Genomic DNA, 25,679 nt, shown 5'->3' with positions numbered 1-25,679 from the left:
GTATTCCCATGATTTCAACTCAAAACAACAAAAAAGGTCTTATCATTTGTTCAAAAAAAAGTACCTTAGAATTGAAAATATGGTTTTACAAAATACAATTATCAATGTATTTAAACATACTAGCTGCTCCAGAAGAGAAGCTCGAAGGTCAAGATCTAGTGTCCAGATACGCAGCCCACGGGATATCAAATGAGCAATTATTCCAGCAGCAAAGTAACTGACTTCCACTTCTTTATTGTGCAGTAGAACACTAAAAACAGAGAAAAAAAAATTACAAAGCATTTTCCTCCAATCTCAGAATATACTAACAGGAGGCACATGTCCCCTCAACCTTTCCTCCAGTTAGTAAAAAGGTTAATTTCAGTAAACCTCCTTCATAATAAAATTTCTAAGACCTGGAATCATCCTTGATAAGTTAAAACTTTACTGACCTAAAATGCTTTTCATTGCTTACAACACCTCACCCCAAACCAATATAATTTCCTCCTCTAAATCCCTGTATGATTTCTCTGGCACGTTGCAAAGTCTTCAAGTCCGGTATTCCCCTGAAATGGCAAAGACATTCATTTTCCTGTTACTAGCCTTTTTCGCACCTCTCCCACCTTTTGTCCTTTCAGTCATACCAGTGCAGTAACAATACATCTTATATTTTTGCATTCTTCAAAAAAATCTCTCCATCTCCTTCACAAATCTCGAGCTCCTCATATTTAACCATGCCTTCAGTCAATCACCTAATCTTTATGCTTGAAGCATCAGAGGCTGTTGTTTTTAATGTGTGCGCTCTATAAATGCAAGGTGATGGAATTTTACAAAATCCTCAAAAGAAAAACTGGCAGTATGTGATAACAATAAATCACATGAAACATTCAAATACCAAATTACCCATTGGATTATTCTAGATTAATCAGCTTCATCTTTTGACCACATCTGTACAAAATAATTCTCATAACTGACACGGTTGTAAAGGCTCATATTCTTGCTTAGTTATGGTCTCAGAGACCAGTAGGTCTCCACCATCACACCCAAGTTACCAACATCCCCGCTGTAATACAGTTGACTGCAGGGCATCAGAGTTTTAACTGGCAAACACCCATACACAAACACTCCTGCAGATATCGCTGACTAGTAATCAGGTAGGAGGAACAACTGGCTATTTTCCATCCCCCCAACATAGTTGGTAAGCGTAACTGGAGTGCTACACAAAGATTAGCTAATTTCTAAATCTCACATGAACGTTTCACCTTCACTTTAAATTAAATCCAGAGTATATATGCCACAATATTTGTCTATAGGTAAGCCCATACTTAAAACAAAAAAAATCCACCTTTACTTGTCGAACAAATACACAAGGAATTATTGGTCCATCAGATTGGGCGCGCACGCACACACGTTTATTTTTCTAAATTCAAGGACATTACTTTTAAGTAGCAAAACCTTACTGCCACCATCACATTCCTCAACAGAGCCTGGTTTTGTTTATTACACTGAAACAAAAAAAGAATTTGAAGATCAGCAAAACACAAATTTGTAAAATCTTTCCAGTCTCAGAGTAACAAAAAAAAAAGTAAACCGGTGTAATAACAACCATGCAACCAGTGTCCATTACAATAAAAACCCTACTGGCTCACTATCATCCTGCAAGGAAGAATATCTGCCTTGTCTACCTGGTCTAGCCTACATGTGACTCCAAACTCACAGCAATGCAATTGACTCAACTGTCTTCTGTGCAATTAGGGATGTGCAATAAACATTGGCTAAGCCAGCAATACTCACATTCCATGAAATTATAAGTGCAAAAGAAAAAGTTGGATATTATTGTCAGTTAGTGAACTTAAGCCTCAATAATTGCTACAGCATAAACAAAACGTTTGTATTTTCAATTACTTGTTCCTAGCAATAAATCCTCACATTCCTACAACAAACTTCAATCCTTACAATTCAAAACATATACTTTGTTACTTAACTGCATGTTCACTAAATTAGAATTGTTTTCAAAACTGTCTAATCACCCTATACTAAACAAACTCAGTTATTATGGATTCCATGAGGGGAAATGCAAATGTTCAAATTTTAAAAGGAGGTATGCAATTTAATCTTTTTTTGAAAGAATGTGTTCATACTTTCTAGTTTAAATTTAATCAGATTCACAGTCTTAAAAAAGCTTTGAAGAATATTACAGAATTATTTATTTTGAACATTTCTGGACAGGAACAACACATTCTTCAGGGTGCCCATCATTTGTGAAACCAGTTCTGCGCTTGGGTGACAAGAAAAATCTACCACTACTGATTAGAATGAAGAATTTTAAAACCAAGCAGCAACAAAATAACTATTACCTGATATGCTCAATAAAGTTCTTCTTCATCAGCTGAGGGTGGAGTTCTTTCACTTCTGCTATGTTGTTCTGAAATAAAAATAAATTTATTTGATCAATTATTAGAGACTCACCCTCTAAACAGATTTTATTCCCCCAACTCAGGACAAGGTTTCCATTCTCAACCCCATAGCGCAACCTGGCCCGACAAAAATAATTTCTACCTTCCCTCATTTTAAGACAATGAGGGAACACTTGGCTGAGGCCAAAAAGCAACCACCTCTCCAGCAATACCACCTTCAGAGTAACTGTGTTTCAAATCTTTCTACACTTTTCCAGGTAAATACTGCGTAATTGTCCACAATTGCCAAAATATACAACAAATAGTGTAAAACATCTTTGTTTTACACTATTACTTTGCCAGTCTAATGTGCAGGTTTACATGTTTCATTGAGAAGCACACAAAGTATTTCCTGACCATTCATTCCCAATTAAAACAGACATAGCAAAATCATGCTATTGTTGTGGTACAAGAGGAGGTTATTCAGCCCATACATCTGCTCCAAGTATTTTAACCAAGCCCCTGGCTTTCCCACATAACCTTGCATGTTGGATGATTATTTAAATAGGAACTTTTGATTGCTTCAATTATACCTGCCTCCACTACACTTCCAGACAACGTATTCAGATTCTAAAGTACTCACCAAGGGGAAAAAAAAAGTTTCTCACCTAGCATTTGCTTCTTTTGCAGATCACATTAAAACTGTTCCTTCTGGTTCTAGCTCAATTTACACCTATCCACTCTGCCTAGACCCTCCGTGATTTTTAAAAACTATCAAATTTCCTCTTAGCTTTCTCCTCTCCAAGGAAAACAAACAGTCTCAATTTCTCCAATACTTCGTCATAATTGAAGCTTCTCATCTTTGGAACCATTCTTTAAAGCCTCTTCTGCATTTTATTTCACGGATTCATTTCCAATGAATAGTATGACGCCCAAAACTGCACACAGCACTCCAGCCATGGTGTAACTACTGTCTTTCACAAGTTAAATCATTACCCGTTTGCTCAGTACTCTATGCCACTATTTATGAAGCCTAGAATATTAGAGTGTTTTAAAATTCATTCATGGGACAAGGGCATCACTGGCTAGGCAGTATTTATTGCTCATCCCGAATTGCCCAGAGGGCAGTTAAGAGTCAACCACATTGCTGTGGGCCTGGATTCACATGTATTCTAAGAAGTTTCCTTCTCCAAAAGGACATTAGTGAACCAGACGGATTTTTAATGAAAATTGACAAGGGATTCGTGATCGTTTATTAGATGTTTACTGAATTCAAATCCTACCGTGGCAGACGATGGAATTTGAATTAAATAAACCTTGCTCCCCAGAATGTTATCTGGATCTCTGGATTAATAGTCCAGCGATAATACCACTGGGACATTGGCTCCCCCTTGAGCGACTGATTGAGTTTAATTCAGATAAGTGTATGGTGCTGCATTTTGGAAAGGCAAAAAAAAACAAAAGAAGATCAAAACCTAATTGTCAGCATCTTTGCAATTCTTTCAATATCCTCAGATGCATTTCACCTGATTCCAAAAATTTGTTAACTCATTTATCCAATACCACCCCTTAATTTTAAAATAATTCTAAAATGTCAGTTTCCTTCTCAATTATCAAGCCCTCAGCAGCATCGGCCTCATAGGTATAGACTTATACAAAATATTCGTTCGACACTTCAGCCAGGCCTGTTGCCTCAAATGCAAATCCTCTTTTTGGTTCTGAAATGGTCTACACCTCCTTTTACAGTTGATAAGCTTACAGAAAACTTTGGGATTTCTTTTATTGTTAGTGGTCAGTCCTTTTTTTCCCCCCCCCAAAATCCCAATTTATTTCATTTATTTGCTTTTCTTAACCTCCTTTATAAAATTTCTATGCTCAGCTTGGTTCTCAACTGTTTGTGCTACCTGATTGCTTGCACTTCTGTTACTAAGCTAAGCCCTGAAAAACAGATTTGATTCTGAATTCTTCATATAAATCAGACATGGATATTGAACACACACAGATTACAGAAACATCACATTCGTTTTACAATGTTTTTGTGAAACAAAATTATAGAAGGTTCTTTCAATGTTTCATAACAAATTTTGAACAAAATGTTCAGTGCACAAAGGGCAAACTACTCCTTTCACTCAATGCTTTCCAATGAACAGGAATTACCCCAATAGGAAGCTCTACCATGCTGTATCATAGCATATCACTCCTTTTCTGATTCTATATCGGTATAACACCAAAGTTACTCACCAACAAACCCAGAACTTTCTGTTGGATAGATGGCTCACCTGGAAAGGACTGGAAATACAAAAGCAAATCATTAACATATTGCAAACACAAACTGGTTTAAAACAAAGTATATAACATTTCAGTAAAGAGTCAGGAAATTCAGTCCATTTCAATTGACACTTCGTGTCTGATAGAACAGCTGAAAGCTAGTGCTGTAATTCACACAATCCTGTAAAAATGCACCCACTTGTCTTTTTTATAGACCTCGTCTCTACTGCTGTGGAATGATGATGTTCTTTTAAAGACAGCTTTCTCCTTTAGTGATTATCCTAAATAAATGGCCTTTAATTGTTGCCACTATTTACTACAAAGCTAATTATTTCCAAAATACTTCATTTGGAGCACTTGCCAGTCTCTAATCTTATGCAATAAGTATGTAATTTCCAGTGTCACATTTGTAGAAATCTAATGAATTGTAGTGGTTTCTATATATTTAGGAGTTATAAACATTTGAGCCAAGCTTGATGTTTCCACACGTAAAGACACTTACTAGAAACAAATTAGAAAGACATTTTCTTTAAACATAACTGATGACAGTCACATCAGAATTTGATTTCGTTCTAGCCTTTAACATCGTTGCAACAATAATTTCTAAATCATATCACTTTGGTTTAGTTATCAGCAATCTCAAGATACAGGTGGTTATGGTCTCAAGCCCCAAACCAACATGTCAATGACACAGTCAAGCAATTCTACAACCAGTGAATCAGATCTAAGCTCTGCAGTCCTGTCACAAATGGTGGATAATGATTAAACAACACACCGGGGAGATGGTTCCACAGATATCCACATCATCAATAATGGGGGGAGTCTAACACCTCAATGCAAAGGAAAAGACTGAAGTATTTGCTGCAATCTTCAGCTAGAAGCGCCAAATTGATGATCCATCTTGACCTCCTCTGAACATCCTAGCATCAGAGATCGCAGTCTTCTGCCAATTTAATTAATTCCATGAGATATCAAGTGACAGAAGCAGGTTCAATTGAAACATTCAAAAGGACATTGTATAATTATTTCGACAGAAAATGGTGCGCAGGGATATGGGGGGTGTGGAGAAGTCAGGAGATTGGCACCAGGTAATAGATTCAGTGCAGGCACAATAGGCTGACCTCTTTTTGCACTCTAACAATTCTGTGATTCTATGAAGAGCAGGTCAGCGGTTAGCAATCCTGCGAGTAACTCACCTCCTGACTCCCCAAAGACTATCCACAATCTTATAAGGTGCAAGTCAGAAGTATGATGGTATACTCCCCATTTCACTGGATGACTGTAACTCCAACACACAACAGACTGAATGGCCTGCATCTGCTCCACTGCCTTATGGTCAACACTCAAAATTTGACACCACCCAGGGGAAAAGCAATCCATTTGGTTGGCACCACATCCACAAACATTCATTAACTACATCAATTCTCAGTAGCAGCAGTATGTACCATCAACAAGTTGCACTTGTAGGAAAATACCATCTGCAAGAACACCAATCACCTGTAAGTTCCCCTTGACACCCCTACCATTACATGCAAGTTCCCTCAAAGCCACTCACTATCCTACCTTGGAAATATTATCACCCTTCCCTCCCCTACCGTATTACGGGTCTACCTACAGCTGTTGGGCTGCAGCAATTCAAGGCAGTTCGCCACCATCACCTTAAGGAAACTAAGGATAGACAATAAATGCTGGCCCAGTCAGTGATACCCACAACATGATTAATGTTAAAGAGGACATAATCGTAGTTTGACACTCAATTACAGAGGTCTGCGTACCCGTTACTCAGTTTCCTGGATCAAGGGGCAGTTCTCTGATAACCGTTGTCAAAGGAATTACTATTGAACGCATTGGCTAGGTCGGATGGATTACGGAGGCATCTGCCTTCTGGACGCGTGAGTGTGTGTGCGCGTGTGCGTGTGCGTGCATATAAAAGGGAATTCACTAAGATAATACCAGAGTTGAAGGGCTTTAAATAGGAGCATCATAAAATAAAAGTTGGTTGAAGTAAATTGAAACAAGTATGTCCCACTGATCAGTTAGTTGGTAGTTGCAGGGCATAATTTCATAAAACACTACCAAAAGGAACTGTTGGGAGAATTATTTGCAATAAATTATAATTTGCTCATAAAATACTCTACCAGAAAGGGCACTGATGGCACAAGGAAAGTGGATAATTATCTGAAACAGAAAGTGTAATAGGGTGTAAGTGACAGGAGAGGTTAGCGAATAAATTGTCACCATCACGACTATGATGAGCCAACTTACATTTGCCTTCATTTTTTAAAAAAAGGACCTATAATTCCACCTAAAAATTTAAAACATTGGTTGTTTTGTTTTTAAGCCATACGAGCCAATCTGTAACCAGGCAAAATTATGAATCAAAATTACCTTTGACATAATATTAGTGGATGCAGGTTTATTAGACAAAATGTAATTTTCAATTGTGGTGACATATTAATAGTCTGGCTGAAAATAAGAACAGGGAAGTATCACAAGACTGTACAACTTTTCCAAGTTGTTTCACTTTATAGGAAATTAGAAGAATAAGTGAGCTAGGTCTAGCCGTGAGTTACGAATTCAGGAAATTAACATTTGGGTGTTCACATACCCTACATTAAAAGTTCGTTTTGAAGGATACATTCCAAAATTGAATTTTGTTCTACCAAGAATAGACCCATCCAAGCAAATGATTCTATTTCATAAAAGCTGATAGCACATTCTGAAAAAAGCACTTCACCTAGATAGTCAGTTTTCAATTCCTTCCCACATGTACTACACCATTTTGTATTTATTTTTCTACAAATCACCTTTAAATTAGAAAGAAATATACAAGTATCACTAGTTAAGGCAACATGGTAGGCTCATTCAGAAGGTCAGGAGGAATGGGATACAGGGGAACTTAGCTGCTTGGATACAGAATTGGCTGGCCAACAGAAGACAGCGAGTGGTAGTAGAAGGAAAATATTCTGCCTGGAAGTCAGTGGTGAGTGGAGTTTCACAGGGCTCTGTCCTTGGGCCTCTACTGTTTGTAATTTTTATTAATGACTTGGATGAGGGGATTGAAGGATGGGTCAGCAAGTTTGCAGACAACACAAAGGTCGGAGGTGTCGTTGACAGTGTAGAGGGCTGTTGTAGGCTGCAGCGGGACATTGACAGGATGCAGAGATGGGCTGAGAGGTGGCAGATGGAGTTCAACCTGGATAAATGCGAGGTGATGCATTTCGGAAGGTCGAATTTGAAAGCTGAGTACAGGATTAAGGATAGGATTCTTGGCAGCGTGGAGGAACAGAGGGATCTTGGTGTGCAGATACATAGATCCCTTAAAATGGCCACCCAAGTGGACAGGGTTGTTAAGAAAGCATATGGTGTTTTGGCTTTCATTAACAGGGGGATTGAGTTTAAGAGTCGTGAGATCTTGTTGCAGCTCTATAAAACTTTGGTTAGACCGCACTTGGAATACTGCGTCCAGTTCTGGGTGCCCTATTATAGGAAAGATGTGGATGCTTTGGAGAGGGTTCAGAGGAGGTTTACCAGGATGCTGCCTGGACTGGAGGGCTTATCTTATGAAGAGAGGTTGACTGAGCTCGGTCTCTTTTCATTGGAGAAAAGGAGGAGGAGAGGGGACCTAATTGAGGTATACAAGATAATGAGAGGCATAGATAGAGTTGATAGCCAGAGACTATTTCCCAGGGCAGAAATGGCTAGCACGAGGGGTCATAGTTTTAAGCTGGTTGGTGGAAAGTATAGAGGGGATGTCAGAGGCAGGTTCTTTACGCAGAGAGTTGAGAGAGCATGGAATGCGTTGCCAGCCGCAGTTGTGGAAGCAAGGTCATTGGGGTCATTTAAGAGACTGCTGGACATGTATATGGTCACAGAAATTTGAGAGTGCATACATGAGGATCAATGGTCGGCACAACATTGTGGGCTGAAGGGCCTGTTCTGTGCTGTACTGTTCTATGTTCTATGTTCTATGTTCTATGTTCTATGTTCTATGTTCTATGTTCTATGTTCTATGTTCTATGTTCTATGTTCTATGTTCTATAACATTGGGTTATGCACGGTTCTCTGTATGAAGAGAAAACATTGATCATCGCATATATTCTCCAGTCAGTTAGGGATGTCAGGCCTTGATTATGCCAATTCAGCATAGCTGAAAATACGTAAGAGGTACAAATTATAGTTTTTAGAAGGCACCCAAACAGTTATCAAACTATTTAATACGAAAAAAAGTGAAGATATTCTCAAATGAGTAGATCTTCTGCAAATCTTCAGTGAATACATTAAATTGACTTTGGTGATTGTTAAACATTCCATTGTGCTATTCAAAGATCAGTGTATTCTTTTGGTTAGAGAAAGATGACAAACAGATTGAATATGCTAAGCATTTATAATGCAACATAAATAGTTGTTGTGCTTCAAGTTATAAAGCATTTCGAGACGTATCCTAGAAGAGCTTAAACCCATGTGCATGAAGCGGCAGGAAAGGCACAGGTGTGTAAATCCCTCAAGTGTATTCTCTACATTAAATAATACCATACCCAAGGGGTCATTGTCAGACACCTAATGACAAGAATCTGTACTAAAGATGAAAAAGTGTCCTGACCTACAGGAGCCTAAATACAATTCTTGCCTCAATGTTTGTCCCAGGTAATGTGAAGGAAATAGGAAACGGAATATAGAAACCTTTGCTCACAGTTTATCAATATACAGCACACTGTGGCAGGAGATAAGGTATCCCACTACATTAGCCCACTGTAGTTTGACTACTACTTTACTGACTGCAGCTGAGAGATTTTATTATACACAAGACCAGTAATGCTTGTAACTTCTACGTGAAGGCTGCCATCAAAAATTAGTCTTTAATGCATCATATGACATTTGAACAATCTGAGGCTACCAACATCACTTTTTAAAAGAAACAGAACGTGTGATGGGCTTACAATTTCTACAGAGTATATTTCCAAATCTCTGAACCTTCAGAGAGGAGGGGAAGAGACCAGGCATTTCACCAAAGGCGGCAAATTAATATAGGGATAGAAGTACACCATTGAGTCCATAGGTCTTCTCCGCCATTTAACATGATCATGGTTGATCGAACACTTCAATACCTTTTACATATACTTTCCACATAAATGTTTGATTATCGATGGCATAAAGGGTTATCAACTTTGACTGAGTTTGAGTTTTTTTAATACTGAGTTTGACTGAGCCTCCACGGCCCTATGGGGTAGAGAGTTTAAGATTTACCACCTGAACATAAAGCATTTTCCTCAACCCAGCCCTAAATGGCATCTTGTTATTTTTAAAATTATGCCCAAGTTCCAGACTCCTCAACCATGCAAAACATATTACCAACATCTACCCTATCTATTCCATAAGTATTCTGTAGGTTTCAATGAGACCACCCCTCATTGTTTGAAAATACAACAAAATACAGGCCCCGTTTGTCCAATCTGGCTTCATAGGTCAGTCTTGCCATTCATTCTGGGAGCAAGTCTGGTGAACGTTCATTACTGTCTCTGTAATTAATGTCATCTTTCCTGCAATAGGGAGAATCAAAACTACACATAATACTCTGGATGCAGTATAACCAAGCGTCTACACAAGTGAATTTAACTCAATTCAATTCACTTCAGGTCATTCAAATACACAACCTGAAGACACTATGCAATCTAGAGTCAGAATTAGATTTCACTGTCATGTATACTCAAGTACAGGGATACAGGAGTACCACGTAAAAAGTGTACCAAGTTGCCATTCTCCAGTGCCATTTTAGGTACAATCTCTAGAAGAAGCTGATCCACAAGGAGACCCGGTCGCACTGAAGGTGGCAGGTTGGGATAAAGGCAGTATCAAAGAACCCAACTTTTAATTAAAAAAAAGGATCACAGTGTGTGAAGAAACAGGAAAGAAAAACAAAAAACATGAGGATATGTTATCATTACATAATGCATTTAAAAAACAAAATTACCTCCAGTACTTTCATAAATAATTCTAAGCCCTGATTTTCTATAAAGTGCCTGCAGGTCGTCGGAGATTCATCAGTCAAGTTCCAAAGTGCGCTCAGAGTAAACTTTAAAGTAGTATCAACCAATGACAGGGTTGTTTTCTGCTCCACTATATGCAGCAATTTCTAGAAAACAGAAAACAGCTAAACAGCTAAACAGCTACTGATGAGCAAAATTAAAAACTGGTTGTGGTAAAAACACATTTTAAAAAGCACGACAGAAAAAGGAGGGACCTGCAATCTCGAGTCACTCAGCCAGATGGCCAACAGTTCGAAGTATTAAAACTCTCACTTAGATCCTTCATTGTGGCACACCTGGTCAGCTGGAACTCCGCAATTGTGTACTGGTGTGTAGAGCAACTTTTAGAAACTGAAAACAGCTGCATTTTTAAAAATATCAATACCGTTTCTTTCATAAGTTGAAGGTATTTCAAAAATACTTTATACAGTTAATGAAAGGTACTTTGGAAGTGTAGTTGTAAGTGTGCTGAATAAAATGCAGTAGGAAATTTGCTCATAGCAAGGTGCTAATGGAAATTTTGTGATGAGAACAGAGGAGTAAGTATTGGCTTAAACAGTAGGACCTGCTCTATTTCATGTAAAAAGAATTACCATGGGGTCCTTGAATCCAAGCCGGGAACCTAGATGGGACCCTGTTTGTCACCGCCTGCAAGCGTGCTGACGCTGGGGTCCGGGGCGGCGGCAGCCGGTGGAGCAGGAGGAGGAGGGGGAGGCAGTGATTAAAAAAGCGTCCACAACAAGTATTAGGACGGAGAGCATGGAAAGGGTCAGATATCTAACATTGGGAACAGAAGAGTACAATAATGAAAAAGGGTGCAGTCAATGTAGGACTGGGTGTTGTACTTTAAAATTTATGTAGCATATGAAACAAAGTAAATGAGCCCGCAGCTCATTTCAGATTGAAGTTGGCAGGTACAAATGTTGTGGGTATCACAGACATAGCTGCAATGTGATCAGATCTAGCAACTGAATATCCAAGGACACATGTTCTATCAAATGGACAGGCAAACGAGCAGTGGGGCTGGGGTTGCCTTGTTAGGCAGAAATGAAATTAAATCGATAGCAAGAAGTGACAGAGAGGGTGTCAGAAGATGCAGAATCTGCATGGGTAGATTTGAAAACACACTAATTTATAATGATATTACTTGTGTAAAGTAATTGATTACTGCACAATGGGATGTATTCTTAACAGTTTTGTTTAAAATTAGCATGGTAGTGACAAGGAAAAGCAATGTTACCTTAACAATGAAGAGCTCTGTACCAAGTTGAGCAGTCTGTTCTGTAGAAAGCTGAAAAACAAGATTTATTCAAAAATGACAATTTATAATACATTCAAATTACGTGAAGACCAATTTTTTTTTGAACTGTGGACTAGAAACTGGGAAACAATACTGCTTTAAACCAAGGAAATTGGAAGACGTTGTAGTTTTGAAAACAAGTTACTGCAACTCTGAGCGTTGAGAGTTGTATCTGTTGTATTTTGGTTTTAGCTGGCACTGTTAATAAACCAGCAAAAAATTATATACCTCAAATACAGAACTTTACCATATTATTGCCATCTCCCCGATGTTAGAGTAGTCAGTTAAGGGTGCAAGTGAAAAGGGTGCCATAAGTTTTATTTAATGCAAAGTTGCATTATTACTACAGTGATTCATGCTATAAGGTACTTAGTCACTTGATTTACTTAAGTTTGGAAAATACAGCAGAAACATCTAGCCTGAGAAGGAGAGAAGACCTAGTTCTCTTATTCTCCCGCCTCTCTGGTGCAATTGTAATATAGTGCAATTTGATGGTTTAAATCAAGTTTTTCCATAGGTGGCAACTCCAGGAATAGTGAGACTGAGATCCTCAGCTTTCCAAATAATGGATAGCTAGCCTGTATTACTTGCGCATGTGTTTCGTAGTCTCGGTTCTCTTTTATGATTCTAGATCGCAACTTGCCCAGCAACAATGAATCTAATCATTTTTCCATCACTATCTCTGCTTACTATAAGTAATCAGTTTTGGGCAGTGTCTTAAAGTGCACAGATCTTCAGCACAACACTAGTCAGATGCAGCAGCAACCAGTTCCAACCCAAAAAAAGGTGGAACACAAAGAATGAAGTGGAAACATAAAACCTAACTATTGCAATTTAAAATGGTCTCTACCCTTGCAGGTCATTGTTAAGCCATAGAAACAAAAAACAAATGATGGAAACACTCAGGAAACATTTCAATGCTATCTTTGTTTCTCTCTCCACAGAAGCAGCCAGATCTATTGAGTATTGACAGCATTTCCTGTTATTTCACATTTCCACAGTCCTCAGTATTTTGCTTTGGACGGTTATAGCAGACATCAAGAGAGAAACAGAGAACTTCAGTTTGCATCGAGAATGGAGATTGGGGTTGGTGGGGGTGGGGTCAATTTCCACAAACAATTTGTACTTGATTAATACAAGCATCACATGTACCTTTGCTGCCAATATGGAGATAATAGCCACTGCCATCCTCTGCATGTTCTGATCTTCGTGGTTACAAAGCCATTGCATTACTAATTTGGCTGCCTCAAACCTGTAAAACCAAAACACTAAATATTGACATATTGGGTAAACATTTTTACACATTTATAAATGGGACCCTATAGTAGTATTCCAAGGTCGGGTTGCAAGAGTGCCAAAAATTAAAAAAGGTACAGCTGCAGTACATACTCCACATTTTGTGGTGACCGTATAGCACATTTTTACTTGGAGTTGTACAGTTTCTTCCTTACTCAGTTTCTTGTGGTCTTCATAACCCCACTCTTTAAAGTGGTAGTGAGTTCCGCTGGTCTCCATTTTCTCATATTTTCACAATCCCTCTACTTAAAGTCTAAGATCAATTTACTAACAGATCACTTATTTCACAGATAATATTCCAACTCTATGTGAAATAGAGTCATTTTAAAAACATTTGAAATTGCCTGATAGTCTGCCATGTGTTTCATTTTGAAAAACAAACAGAACCTTCAAACCATTCTGTTTTCTAATTTCACTTATCCTGAACCTTTACATCCACTCAGATTCGAGTAATGCTTCCAAGAAGACAAGATAGCTACTCCGACAGGAAATTGGTTGAGATTTTCCTTCCCTGTGCTCGCTGCATGAAAATACAAACAGGGAGCTGGAGTAGGGCACTCAGTTCTTTGTACCTACTTTGCCATTTAATAAGATCATGGCTGATGAGATTTTAACTTCAATTCTACAACGCAACAGAAAGAATCTGCATTTATTGCCTTTTGAGGAAGGCAATTCCAAGGCTCTCAACCCTCAATATTTTAGAGCCAAAAGAATGATAAGAAAAACAAAAGAGTTTGAATGATCAATTAGCAGGAAGTGTAAAAAAAAAGTGTGAGGACTTCAACAAGTACATAAGAGAGAGCAACCAAAAAGTCAACTTTGATCTCGGAGGACCAAAGTAAAAAAATTATAATAGGAATAAAAGGAAAAAGGCAGACTCTTATTTCTAAGATAATCTTTTTATCAATAGAACAAGAATCAAATAAAACATGTCATCCGATAGCTTTAAAAAATGCCAAAAGGCGAAAGGAAGCTTGAACTGGACCGGATAGCCTGAATGCTAAAATCTTAAAAGTGGGGACAGAGGTAGTGAATGAACGGTTGCAATCTTCTGTAAATACACTGGAGTGTACAAGAGTTGTAAAAGGATTGGGAACCTCCAAATGTAACAGCTCTATTAACAAAGAAAACTACTAGGCTAACTGCCTTCTATCTGTCAAATGGGAAAAGATTAGAATCCATTATTAAAAAGTGTTAATAGCAGGACATTTAGAAAATCATAACACAATCAGGCACAGTTTTGTGAAAGAAAAATAGTGTATGACAGACTTACTACAATGCTTTGAGGATGAACAAACGGGAACCACTAAATGTGGTGCAATTGGATTTCCAAAGAACACCCCATAGAATATTCCATATAAAAATATGCCCTTATTGTGTAATACATGGTATGGAAGGGTTATATAGCGTAGAAAGAGGAGAAATTAAGTAACAGAATCCAAATTAGGATAAATGTGTCATTTTCAACTTGGCAAACTATAAAGGTGGATAAATCCTTGGGACCTCATCAGGAGTACCCAACAACTCTGTGGGAAGCGAGGGAAGAGATTGCTGGGCCTCTTGCCGAGATATTTAAATCATAACAGCCACAAGTGAGGTGCTGGAAAACTGGAGGTTGGCTAACTTTGTGCCGCTAGCAACAATTAGTGGTGGGCAAGTTGTGGCAAGAAATCCTGAGGAACAGGATTTGCAAAGGCAAGGGCTGATTAGGGGTAGTCAACATGGCTTTGTGCGTTGAAAATTGTTTCACTGATTTTGAGTATTTTTTTTGCAAGTAACAAAAAGGATTGACGAGAGCAGAGCAATCGCTGTGACCTATATGGACTTCAGAAAAGTGTTTGACAAGGTTCCTCATGCTAGACTGGTCAGCAAGGTTAGATCACATGGAATACAGGGACAACTAGCCATTTGGATACAGAACTGGCTCAAAAGGAAGCAAACAGACAGTGTGGTGAAGTATTGCTTTTCATACTGGAGGCCTGTGAACACCAGTGTACCACAAAGATCAGTGCTGTGTCAGTTGCTTTTTGTCATGTGTGCAAATGATTTGGATGTTAATAATAGGACTTATGGTAATAAGTTTGCAGATGACACCAAAATTGGAGGTGTTGTGGGCAGTGAAGAAGATTACCTCAGAGAACAATGAGATCTGAATCAAATGGACCAATTGGCTAAGGAGTGGCAGATGCAGTTTAATTTAGACAAATGTCAACTGCTGCATTTTAGGAAATAAAGCATAAATCGTACGTCATACACTTAATGGCAAGATCCTGGGAATGTGACTGAACAGAGACCTTGGAGTGCAGGTTCATAGTTCCCTGAAAAAGTGGAGTCGCAGGTAGATAGGATAGCGAAGGCTGCATTTGGTACGCTTATCATTACTGGTTAGTGCATGGAGTACAGGTGTTGGGAGGTCACGTTGCAACTGTACAGGACATTGGTTCAGCTACTTTTGGGGAACTGTGTGCAATTTTGGTCTCCCAGCTATAGGAAAAACGTTGTGAAGCTAGAAAGGGTTCTGAAGAGATTTACAAGAACGTTGCCAAGGTTGGAGGGTTTGAGCTAGAGGGAGAGGCTCAATAGGCCACAGCTATTTTCCCTGGAGCATCGGAGGCTGAGGTGTGACCTTATAGAGGTCTATAAAATCGCAAGGGTATACAGGCAAGGTCTTTTCCCCAAATGTGAGGGAGCCCAAAACAAGAGAGCATAGGTTTAAGGTGAAAGGGAAAAGATTAAAAGTGACCTAAGAGGCAAATTTTTCATGCAGAGGGTGGTATGTATATGGAATTAGCTGCTAGAGGAGATGGAGACAGCTAGTTCCAATGTAACATTTAAAAAGCACCTGGATGGGTACACAAATTGGAAGGGTTTAGAGGGATATGGGCTAAATGCAACTAGATTTATGCATGCTTTGTGGTTGGCATGGACAAGTTGGACCAAAGGGTCTGTTTCCCAATGAGTCTAAAAAGGAGACTACCCCATTGTCATAGTGAAGCTGTTCAGGTGGAGGGATCCAGACGACAATAGAGAGAACTGGAATAATTAATACGATTAGATATTAAAGGATCTCGTTTAAAGGAGATTAAGAATTGAAGGAGAGCAGTGTTCTCCTTTTGCTGTGTGTGAAGTCAGACACAGTTCCATTGCTCAGACCAGGAAGTGCTCAGGAAGCATCTATAGCAGCAGGTTCTCGAAGCCAGGTTTTGGAAGTGGACAGGCAACTGGGGACGCTGAAGCATCTGCAAGGGCTGTGGATAGCATGTCATTCTGCAGGTTAAGAGGCAACAGGCAGAGAAGGAATAGCTGACCACCAGGCAGAGTACCAAACTTAAGCAGGCATTATAGGAATCCCCTACCACCATTCCATTGCAAAACATACTGCTCTGGATACTGTTGTGAACTAAACTGCATCTATTTCAATTCGAGGGGTCTTGCAGGTAAGGCCGATGAACTCAGGGTATGTATAAGAAGGTGAAACTGGGACGTCACAGCTATTACAGAAACTTGGCTGAGAGGTGGACAAGACTGGCAGCTCAGTTTTAGGAAACTATAGGAAGGATAGAAAGGGAGGCAAGAAAGTTGGGGAGTGCTGGCGTTTTTGATTAAAGAATACACTACTACTGTAACTAGGAAAGATATGGATGTGAGTTTGCTCGCTGAGCTGGAAGGTTAGTTTTCAGACGTTTCGTCACCATTCTAGGTAACATCAGTGAGCCTCTGACGCAGCGCTGGTGTTATGTCCCGCTTTCTATTTATTTGGTTAGGTTTCCTTGGGTTGGTGATGTCATTTCCTGCATTGGTCATGTCATTTCCTGTTCTTTTTCTCAGGGGATGGTAGATTGGCTCCAAATCAATGTGTTTGTTGATGGAATTCCGGTTGGAATGCCATGCTTCTAGGAATTCTCGTGCGTGTCTGTTTGGCTTGTCCTAGGATGGATGTGTTGTCCCATTCAAAGTGGTGTCCTTCCTCATCTGTATGTAAGGATACGAGTGATAGTGGGTCATGTCGTTGTGTGGCTAGTTGATGTTCATGTATTCTGGTGGCTAGCTTTCTGCCAGTTTGTCCAATGTGGTGTTTGTCACAGTTCTTGCAAGGTATTTTGTAGATGACGTTTGTTTTATTTGTTGTCTGTATAGGGTCTTTTAAGTTCATTAGCTGCTGTTTTAGTGTGTTGGTGAGTTTGTGGGCTACCCTGATGCCAAGAGGTCCAAGTAGTCTGGCAGTCATTTCCGAAATGTCTTTGATGTAGGGGAGAGTGGTTATAGTTTCTGGGCCCGTTTTGTCTGTTTGGGTTTGTTGTTGAGGAATCGGTGGACTGTGTTCATAGGGTACCCATTCTTTTTGAATACGCTGTATACGTGATTTTCCTCTGCTCTGCGTAGTTCCTCTGTGCTGCAGTGTGTGGTGGCTCGTTGGAATAATGTTCTAATGCAGCTTAGTTTGTGGGTGTTGGGATGGTTGCTCCTGTAGTTCAGTATTTGGTCCGTATGTGTTGTTTTCCTGTAGACGCTGGTTTGAAGTTCCCCATTGGCTGTTCGCTCTACTGTGACATCTAGGAATGGCAGTTTGTTGTTGTTTTCCTCCTCTTATGTGAATGTTATGCCAGTAAAGGGTATTATTGATGGTCTTGAAGGTTTCCTCTAATTTGTTTTGTTTAGTGATGACAAAGGTGTCATCCACATAGCGGACCCAAAGTTTGGGTTGGATGATTGGCAGAGCTGTTTGTTCGAGTCTCTGCATTACTGCCTCTGTTAAGAACCCTGATATCGGAGATCCCATGGGTGTACCGTTGGTTTGTCTGTAGGTTTTGTTAATGAAAGTGAAGTGGGTGGTGAGGCATAGGTCCACTAGCTTGATGATATTGTCCTTGCTGATGAGGTTGGTGGTGTCTGGTGTATGTGTCTTCAGTTCTTCTAATAGTGTAGTCAGTGTTTCTTTGGCCAGGTTGATGTTGATGGATGTGAACAGGGCTGTTACGTCAAAGGAGACCATTATTTCATCCTCTTCTATCTTGGTGTCTTTGGTGTTCAGGAATTCTTGGGTGGAGCGAATGGAGTGGTGGGAGTCTTCTACTAGGTGTTTTAGTCTTTGGTGTAGTTCCTTGGCTAATCTGTAGGTTGGTGTTCCAGGTAGCGACACTATGGGTCTGAGGGGGGCTCCTGGTTTGTGAATTTTTGGTAGTCCATAGAAGCGTGGTGTGTTGGATCCATCTGGTTTCATTTTTTGGAAGTCTCTTGTTTAATTCTCCAGATTTTTGAAGTTTTTTTGAGTAAGGCTGTGATTCGGTTCTCTAGTTGTGGGGTTGCGACTATCGCCACCTGTTGGTAAGTGTCGGTATCTGCAAGCAGTACGTTCGCTTTCTCAATGTCGTCTGTTTGGTTTAAGATGACTGTCAAGCGTCCTTAGTCTACAGGTAGGATAACAATGTTTTTATCTTTTTTGAGTCCTTTTAGGGCTTTCCTTTGTGTATTGAGTGTGTTTTCTTCCTTTTTCCTGCTTAGTGTTGGTGCGACTGTCTGTCTGATGGTTTGCTGGGTTTCTTCTGTGAGTTTGTCGTCTTTCAGTGTTGCTTCTAACGCTGCTAAGAAACCTTTCTTGTCCGCATCCCGGAAGTTGTAATTTAATCCTCTTACTAAGACGGCTTTTTCAGCATCTGTTAATGGTCGGTCAGATAAGTTTTTTTTAAAATTCATGCTTCTGTGCTGTCTGTGTTGCTGTTTTGTGTGAGTTTGTCTAGTTTTTTCTGCAGGTCTAGTTTTTTCGTTTTCTGTGTTTGCCATTGTCTGATGTCTATGGCTCGTTGTACTGTGTCTGTCCATTCATGGTCTGTCGCGTTAGTGAGTTAAGTTTTTTGGCGCGAAATTTCCTGGTTGTATTTACGGAGTCTGTTGTGAGCATCATTGATCATTTCTCGAAGCATTCTGCGGCCATTTTGCTCAGCTATTCTTTTGGCTAGCGGGGTGTTACGGGGAGGTTTGTATTTGAGACATTTGGGTAGTACCTGTTTCCTTAGGCATTCATGCACGAAGTACAGCTGTTCGCGGGCGGCACTCTGTCGGATAGCATTGGTTTCCCATCTTCAGGCCATTTTTAGTGTATTTAGCAATACGTGTATTTAGCTCAAACAGGAAATGACATAACCAATGCAGGAAATGACATCACCAACGCAAGGAAACCTAACCAGATAAATAGAAAGCGGGACATAACACCAGCGCTGCGTCAGAGGCTCACTGATGATGTTACCTAGAATGGTGACGAAACGTCTGAAAACTAACCCTCCAGCTCAGCGAGCAAACTCACATCCAGAACCTCAACCTGAGCTACAAATCTTCTCAAAACTCGCTAGGAAAGATATTTCTGAAAACTAGTCTAGAGAAAATATATGGGTAGAAATTACATACAAGAAAAAGGAAAGATCACTTTGATGGGATCATACTATAGCCCCAGTCCCAACCCCCAACAGTCAGACATAAATTGAAAAATGAATATGTAGGGAGATCGCAGATATATGTAAGCATGATAAGGTTGTAATAATGGGGAGATTTTAATTTTCCAAACATTGACTGGGGGTACCATAGTGTTAAAGGTTTTAGATGGTGAAAAATTAGTCAAATGTACTCAAGAAAATTTTCAGTCAATACGTGGATGCTCCTACAAGAGAAGGAGCAAAACTGGACCTTCTTTTGGGCAATAAGGCAGGGCAGGCAACTAATGTAAAAGTGCGGGAACATTTTGGGTCCAGCATTCATACGTTTTTAACTGGAGTGAGGCAAATTTTAATGGTGAGACACAAGAACTTTCAAAAGTTAATTGCAGTAGTCTGTTTGCAGGTGGAAGGACATCTGACAAGTGGAAGACATTCAGGAGTATGATGATGAGAGTTTAAGAGGCATTTTGTTCCTGTTAGTGAAGGGTAAGGCTCATAAGATTAAGGAACAACGGATGAAGAAATACAGAGGTCCTAGTCAAGAATAAATGAGAGTTTTATTTTAGATATAGACAGATTAGTTCAATTGAATCTTAAATCAATGTAAAGAGACAGTACAGGGGCGTTCTTAAAAAATTCATGAAGGCAAAGACGGGATGAGATAGTATTGGCGGGTAAGGTTAAGGATAATCCAAGAGAGATTCTACAAATACATTAAGATGAAGTGGTCAACTAGGGAGAGGGTAGCACCTCTTAAAGATCACAGAGGTCATCTTTGTGTTGAACCCCAGGAGATGGGAAAGATACAAAATGAATATTTCATGTCAATTTTTACTGTGGAAAAAAATGACGTCTAAAGAATGCAGAGAAAAAAAAACTTGGATGTTTTAAAAATAGTTCACATTACAGAAGAGGGAGTTTGGGATATCTTAGTTAATATAAAAGGTGGAATAATCTCCAGGACCTGACCTAATGTACCGTAGAATGTTGTGGAGAGTAAGGGAGGAAATTACGAGACCCATTGCAGAAATATCTTTCCCTATCGTTGAGGTGCCTTATGACTGGAGGGTGCTAATGTTGCACCTACGTTTAAGAAAGGTTGTAAGGAGAAACCAGGGAACAAATCATCTAGTGAGTCCAACTTTGGTTGTGAATAAATTGAAGGTGATTCAACCCCATCTGTTACATGTACATTTAAGAGAGGAAAAAATTGATTAAGGATGGTCAGCATGGCTTTGTGTGAGGAAAATTGTGTCTCACAAACTTGATTGAGTTTTTTTGAGGAAGTTACCAAAAAGATTGATGATGGCAGAGCAGGAGACGTTGTTTATTTGGATTTTTGTAATACTTTTGACCAGGTCCTCCATGCTAGACTAATTAGTAAAGTTAGGTCACATGGGATTCAGGGTGAACACGCCAATTGGATAAATATTTGGCTTGACAGCAGGAGACAGACTGTCATGGTCGAGGGTGAACTGTGAGGAGTTTGCAGAATTGTTTCAATGCAATCTGGACAAGTTGAGTGGGCAGGCAAATGCATGCAAGATGAAGAATATAATGTGGATAGAGGCGATGTTATCCACTTTGGATTTCCTGAATGGCAATAGATTAGGAAATCTATTAACCAGAATATTCTTGGACACTAGTCATTGAAAGCAAGCAGCAACCAGTGAAGATGGCAAATGGCATGTTGGCCTTAATAGTAAGAGGATTTCAGTTCAGGAATATCTTCTTACAATTGTACAGGGTCTTGGTGAGACCACACCTGGAGCATTATGTGCAACGTGGTTTCCGTACCAGAGGATGAACGTTCTGGCTATGGAGAGAGTGCAGCAAAGATTTACCGATTCCTGGATGGCGGACTGATATACTAAAGAGACTGGACTGGTTCGGGCTGCAGAGGTTCTGTTACAATGTGTGTTCCAGCAATGCACGTTGGCTATAATGCGATCCCATTGGTGCATGGACTACACATCAACATTATGTTTGTTTGGAGGGCTCTGTCCTGACAGTGCGCAATGTTTACTCAGAGGGAAACCTCAAACCTCCTTCCCCATGAAGTCATCTTGACATTTTTTTCCCCAAGGTATTAAAATTTACTTTTTATTTCATTATTAGATATGAATTAAACATTGATTCAAACATGCTATCCTGTGTTAGGCTTCTGAGTGATTTTTGGGCGATTTAGTGAATTTTTTTGGTGGTCAACCCTGAACCCTACTTCTCCCATAGGCTCAGTTACTTCTGCAGAGTGATTTTCTATAATACGATGTTGCACAGGAATGCAACTATCATGTTTTAGCAGATCCAACTGTACATTCATAGGAATTTAGAAAAAAAATCATAAAATATTAGAACTATACAGAGAAAAAGCAAAGATGCTGCCACTGACTGGGATGTCCAGAACCAAGGGTCAGAGTCGAAGAATACAGGGTATTAATGATTTGAAACAGACCGAGGAAGGAGAAATTTCTTCACTCAAAGGCCTGAGAGCCTTTGGAATTTGATGCTGCAGGAAGTGGTTGAGGCTAAAACCTTGAATGTTTGAGGAGGTGGTAGATTTTGTTCTTTACACTAAAAGGATTAAAAGGACATGGGAGAAAGTGGTAACAGGCTATTGACTCCGACAATAATCAGCCAGGATCATATATGACAGCACAGCAGGCTTGGAGGGCCGAAAGCTGACCACTGCTCCTACTTTTGTGGTGAAGCTGGTGTGTAAAAAAGTGTAAAATGGGGGACAGCATTGTGTCATCCCTTTATAAAGACGGTGTTTTTACGGTCCTTAGAGATAAAATGATGTCTGAACAGCAGTTTAAAGTGCAGGTGCACAGATAGAGCATCCAAATTGAAACATTTTGTAGTGAACAGCCAAACATCATTTTCACCAAGACAACACATGTTTTCAAATTTAGCCAATTTAAACCAAGCCCTTAGATACTAAAACCCTGTCAAATTTAAATCTGATGTTGTTGACAATGTAGAACTAATCAATTGTAAAGAAATTAATAGGTCAAAGATGTAAAGAGGATGGCATTGGGGAGAATCAACTGCCAAGAGATAACACCTCTTAGCTCTCAGAGAAAGCACTCTGTAAGTAATCAAAGGTATCACAGCATTTTCCGCTAAAAAAGTCTTCACTGTGAAAACGTTCATGACAACAAGATCAGTGGAAGAAAGACATTTGTGACTGGAGATCAACAAAAGAAATGCTGGAAAAAGCAGAAATGTTCCAGAAGAGATTGTCTGCGTGAACTTGTAGAGATTAAGCTTTAATGTATGGTTGTCTTATTAATTGGGTTTATATAAGTGGGACTTACGTTTATTTGAAAGCATTCCAGTAGAATTTAGTTCAGTTGGGGAATCATTAGTACTTAGGCAGGAGAAATTGTTTGGTTTGTTGGTAATACTGTTAATTTGTTCATTGTTCGGGTTAAATAATTAAACTTTGACTTGCTATTTATAAAGTGAACATCAGGAATGTTAGACATCGTGCTCACTCAGTGGTGACTCTGAGCAAGCTGAATTAATGTTGTGGATCTTCCAGGTTTAGATAAAAAGGTGGCAATGATAGAACGCTGGCCTCTGGAGTTATTTCAATGGGATGCCACAAGGACAAGTGCTGGGGCCTCAACTATTTATAAATCAATATTAATGACTTGAACGATGGGCCTGGGAGTACAGATGTCAAATTTGTAGTTAACAGAAAAAAGGTAAATGGGGAAAACATGTTAGGAATTGGATCTTCTCAGAGTTAGGGTGACTAATTTATAAACCCTGTCTTTTCCTGTTAATAACTTTGATCAGATTACTCCTTGACTTTCTTAATTCTGAGAAAACAAGCCTAACTTGTCTCTCAAGTCCTGGAAATAGAGTCACTGTTCCTCGGTCAGAATCCAAGAATTCCCTCTAAGCATACCGTGCAGCACATTGGCTGCAGCTATTCAAGACCATAGAACAATACAGCACAGAACAGGCCCTTCGGCCCTCGATGTTGTGCTGACCTGTGAACGAATCTAAGCCCCTCCCCCTACACTATCCCATCAATCATCCATCTGCTTATCCAAGGACTGCTTAAATGCCCCTAATGTGGCTGAGTTAACTACATTGGCAGGCAGGGCGTTCCATGCCTTACCACTGTGAGTAAACAGCCTGCCTCTGACATCTGTCTTAAATCTATCACCCCACAATTTGTAGCTATGCCCCCTTGTACTAGCTAAAGTCATCATTCTCGGAAAAAGACTCTCACTGTCCACCCTATCTAATCCTCTGATCATCTTGTATGTCTCTATTAAATCCGCCTTAGCCTCCTTCTCTCCTACAAGAACAGACCCAAGTCCCTCAGCCTTTCTTCATAGGGCCTGCGCTCCAGGCCAGGCAACATCCTGGTAAATCTCCTCTGCACCTTTTCCAATGCTTCCACATCCAAGAAGGTAGCTCACCACCACCTCAAAAGGCAACTTAAATATTGGCAATGAATGCCAGGCAGCTGGCAATGCCTACATCCCACAAGTGATTGAAAATAAAAAGGCTGACTAGAACATGTAAAAAGGAGGAGACAATCCTACTCAGACTTAGTAGAATCTTGATACACATTTAAACTAGATAAAACAGAAATCAAACTGATCTAATATCCTGTTAGCAAAATTAATTAACAAAACATGTGACAATGCCTTTTTGCACAAAACAAAAGCGGGTAGATTAGTATTTGACAAGATTACTCACCTGTTAAATGGGACATCTTGGAGGATACGGTCACTGCAGAGGGACAACAGACAATTCTTCTGAAGCTAAAACAAGAATGTACTTCAAATTTATCTTGTGAAAGTATTTTTCAGTCCATGAAGATGAAACTTTATTAGACACTTAACATTAAAAATTCCTTTTCCAATAACAGGCATTTGAAATAAATTTTGGAAAGTCAAATGATCACAGCAAGTTAGGTGGCTGGCTACGCTAAATTGCCCTCTAGTGTCCAGGGATGTAGAATTCTAGGTATGATACTCTTTCTGCATTGTAGGGATTCTATGATTTAATGATTTAAAAAACATTGTAGACAATATTTTCCTTTCCAGGATGAGTCTGTTCCAGTTACGTAGCCTCTTCATGATGCTTCAACACGAAGGGAGCAATACTTTTGGTGCTATAATTGATCCTGAAACATTCCACTTCTTGAACACTTACATTTTATGTGAACATTTTGATTAATGGAGTACTGTGCTTGGCAAACGCAGGATGACTTGTAAATGTCTTTCAAACACAAGTCAGTCAGAATACATTGTGCCCCGAAAAACTGAAAGAGGAGACAGTGACTGGCTAAGGTGCACAGTAAAATGAAAATGACAAGATACATCATGGAATGTCTCTAATACTCAAGTGAGCTATGATTTTCCCTCTCTTGCTCAGACTGTCAATCTCTACAGGCACAATCCTGACTTGATCAATGGGCATGACATTCTGATAGAAGCAAGATATTTTTTCTCAACCAACTATACAATGTGGTCATCTCTGCCGAGTCTTGCACCAACAGGCAAGCAAATGTTAATGGGATTATGTGGAAAGGCAGCGGAGGAGCAAGTGGCTGTACATGATATAATGGCTGAAGGGGATACCATTACTTATGCAACTTCAAAAAAGGTCTTGTGTGAACCACACATCAATGCCTCTGTCGTTATGCAAGTGTGATGACGATGTCTACTGAACGCAGTGAGACTTTGAGCACCTGATGCAAGTGAGATAGGAAGGGTCTGAGCACTGCAGACACTCACTTCCACATATGCAGCATCTTCACCAAGGTGCTACACATACTGAGGGAACGGATGGTGGAGAAGTGAGCCTCATTATCAAGATGCAACAGGTCTCACTGATTAGGGGCATATCCTCAACCGTCATCTGCAGGAAATGAGTCTCCTGAGATCCAAAAGATCCTTTTGCTCCTTCTGTTTTCACTGTCGGTCTTTTGCACTAAGAGTCCTGCGCCAAACCA

The 25,679-nt window shown here is 39.6% G+C and overlaps 1 protein-coding gene across 2 annotated transcripts in view; it reads right to left on the bottom strand.

The window, feature by feature from the left end:
* zyg11 (zyg-11 family member, cell cycle regulator) overlaps nucleotides 1–25,679 on the bottom strand; it is a 54,186-nt gene that overhangs the window by 13,140 nt on the left and 15,367 nt on the right. For both annotated transcript variants that reach the window (XM_048539558.2, XM_048539559.2), the window contains 7 exons: nucleotides 24,419–24,483; nucleotides 13,122–13,221; nucleotides 11,910–11,960; nucleotides 10,615–10,776; nucleotides 4,617–4,664; nucleotides 2,337–2,404; nucleotides 121–250 (listed from right to left, as the gene is read on the bottom strand). In XM_048539558.2, coding sequence (XP_048395515.2) covers nucleotides 121–250; nucleotides 2,337–2,404; nucleotides 4,617–4,664; nucleotides 10,615–10,776; nucleotides 11,910–11,960; nucleotides 13,122–13,221; nucleotides 24,419–24,483 — 624 coding nt within the window. The remainder of the gene's footprint in view (nucleotides 1–120; nucleotides 251–2,336; nucleotides 2,405–4,616; nucleotides 4,665–10,614; nucleotides 10,777–11,909; nucleotides 11,961–13,121; nucleotides 13,222–24,418; nucleotides 24,484–25,679) is intronic.

The sequence above is a fragment of the Stegostoma tigrinum genome, chromosome 8, assembly GCF_030684315.1.
Source record: "Stegostoma tigrinum isolate sSteTig4 chromosome 8, sSteTig4.hap1, whole genome shotgun sequence".
Taxonomy (NCBI): domain Eukaryota; kingdom Metazoa; phylum Chordata; class Chondrichthyes; order Orectolobiformes; family Stegostomatidae; genus Stegostoma; species Stegostoma tigrinum.
This window is presented reverse-complemented; position numbering and strand designations above follow the sequence as displayed.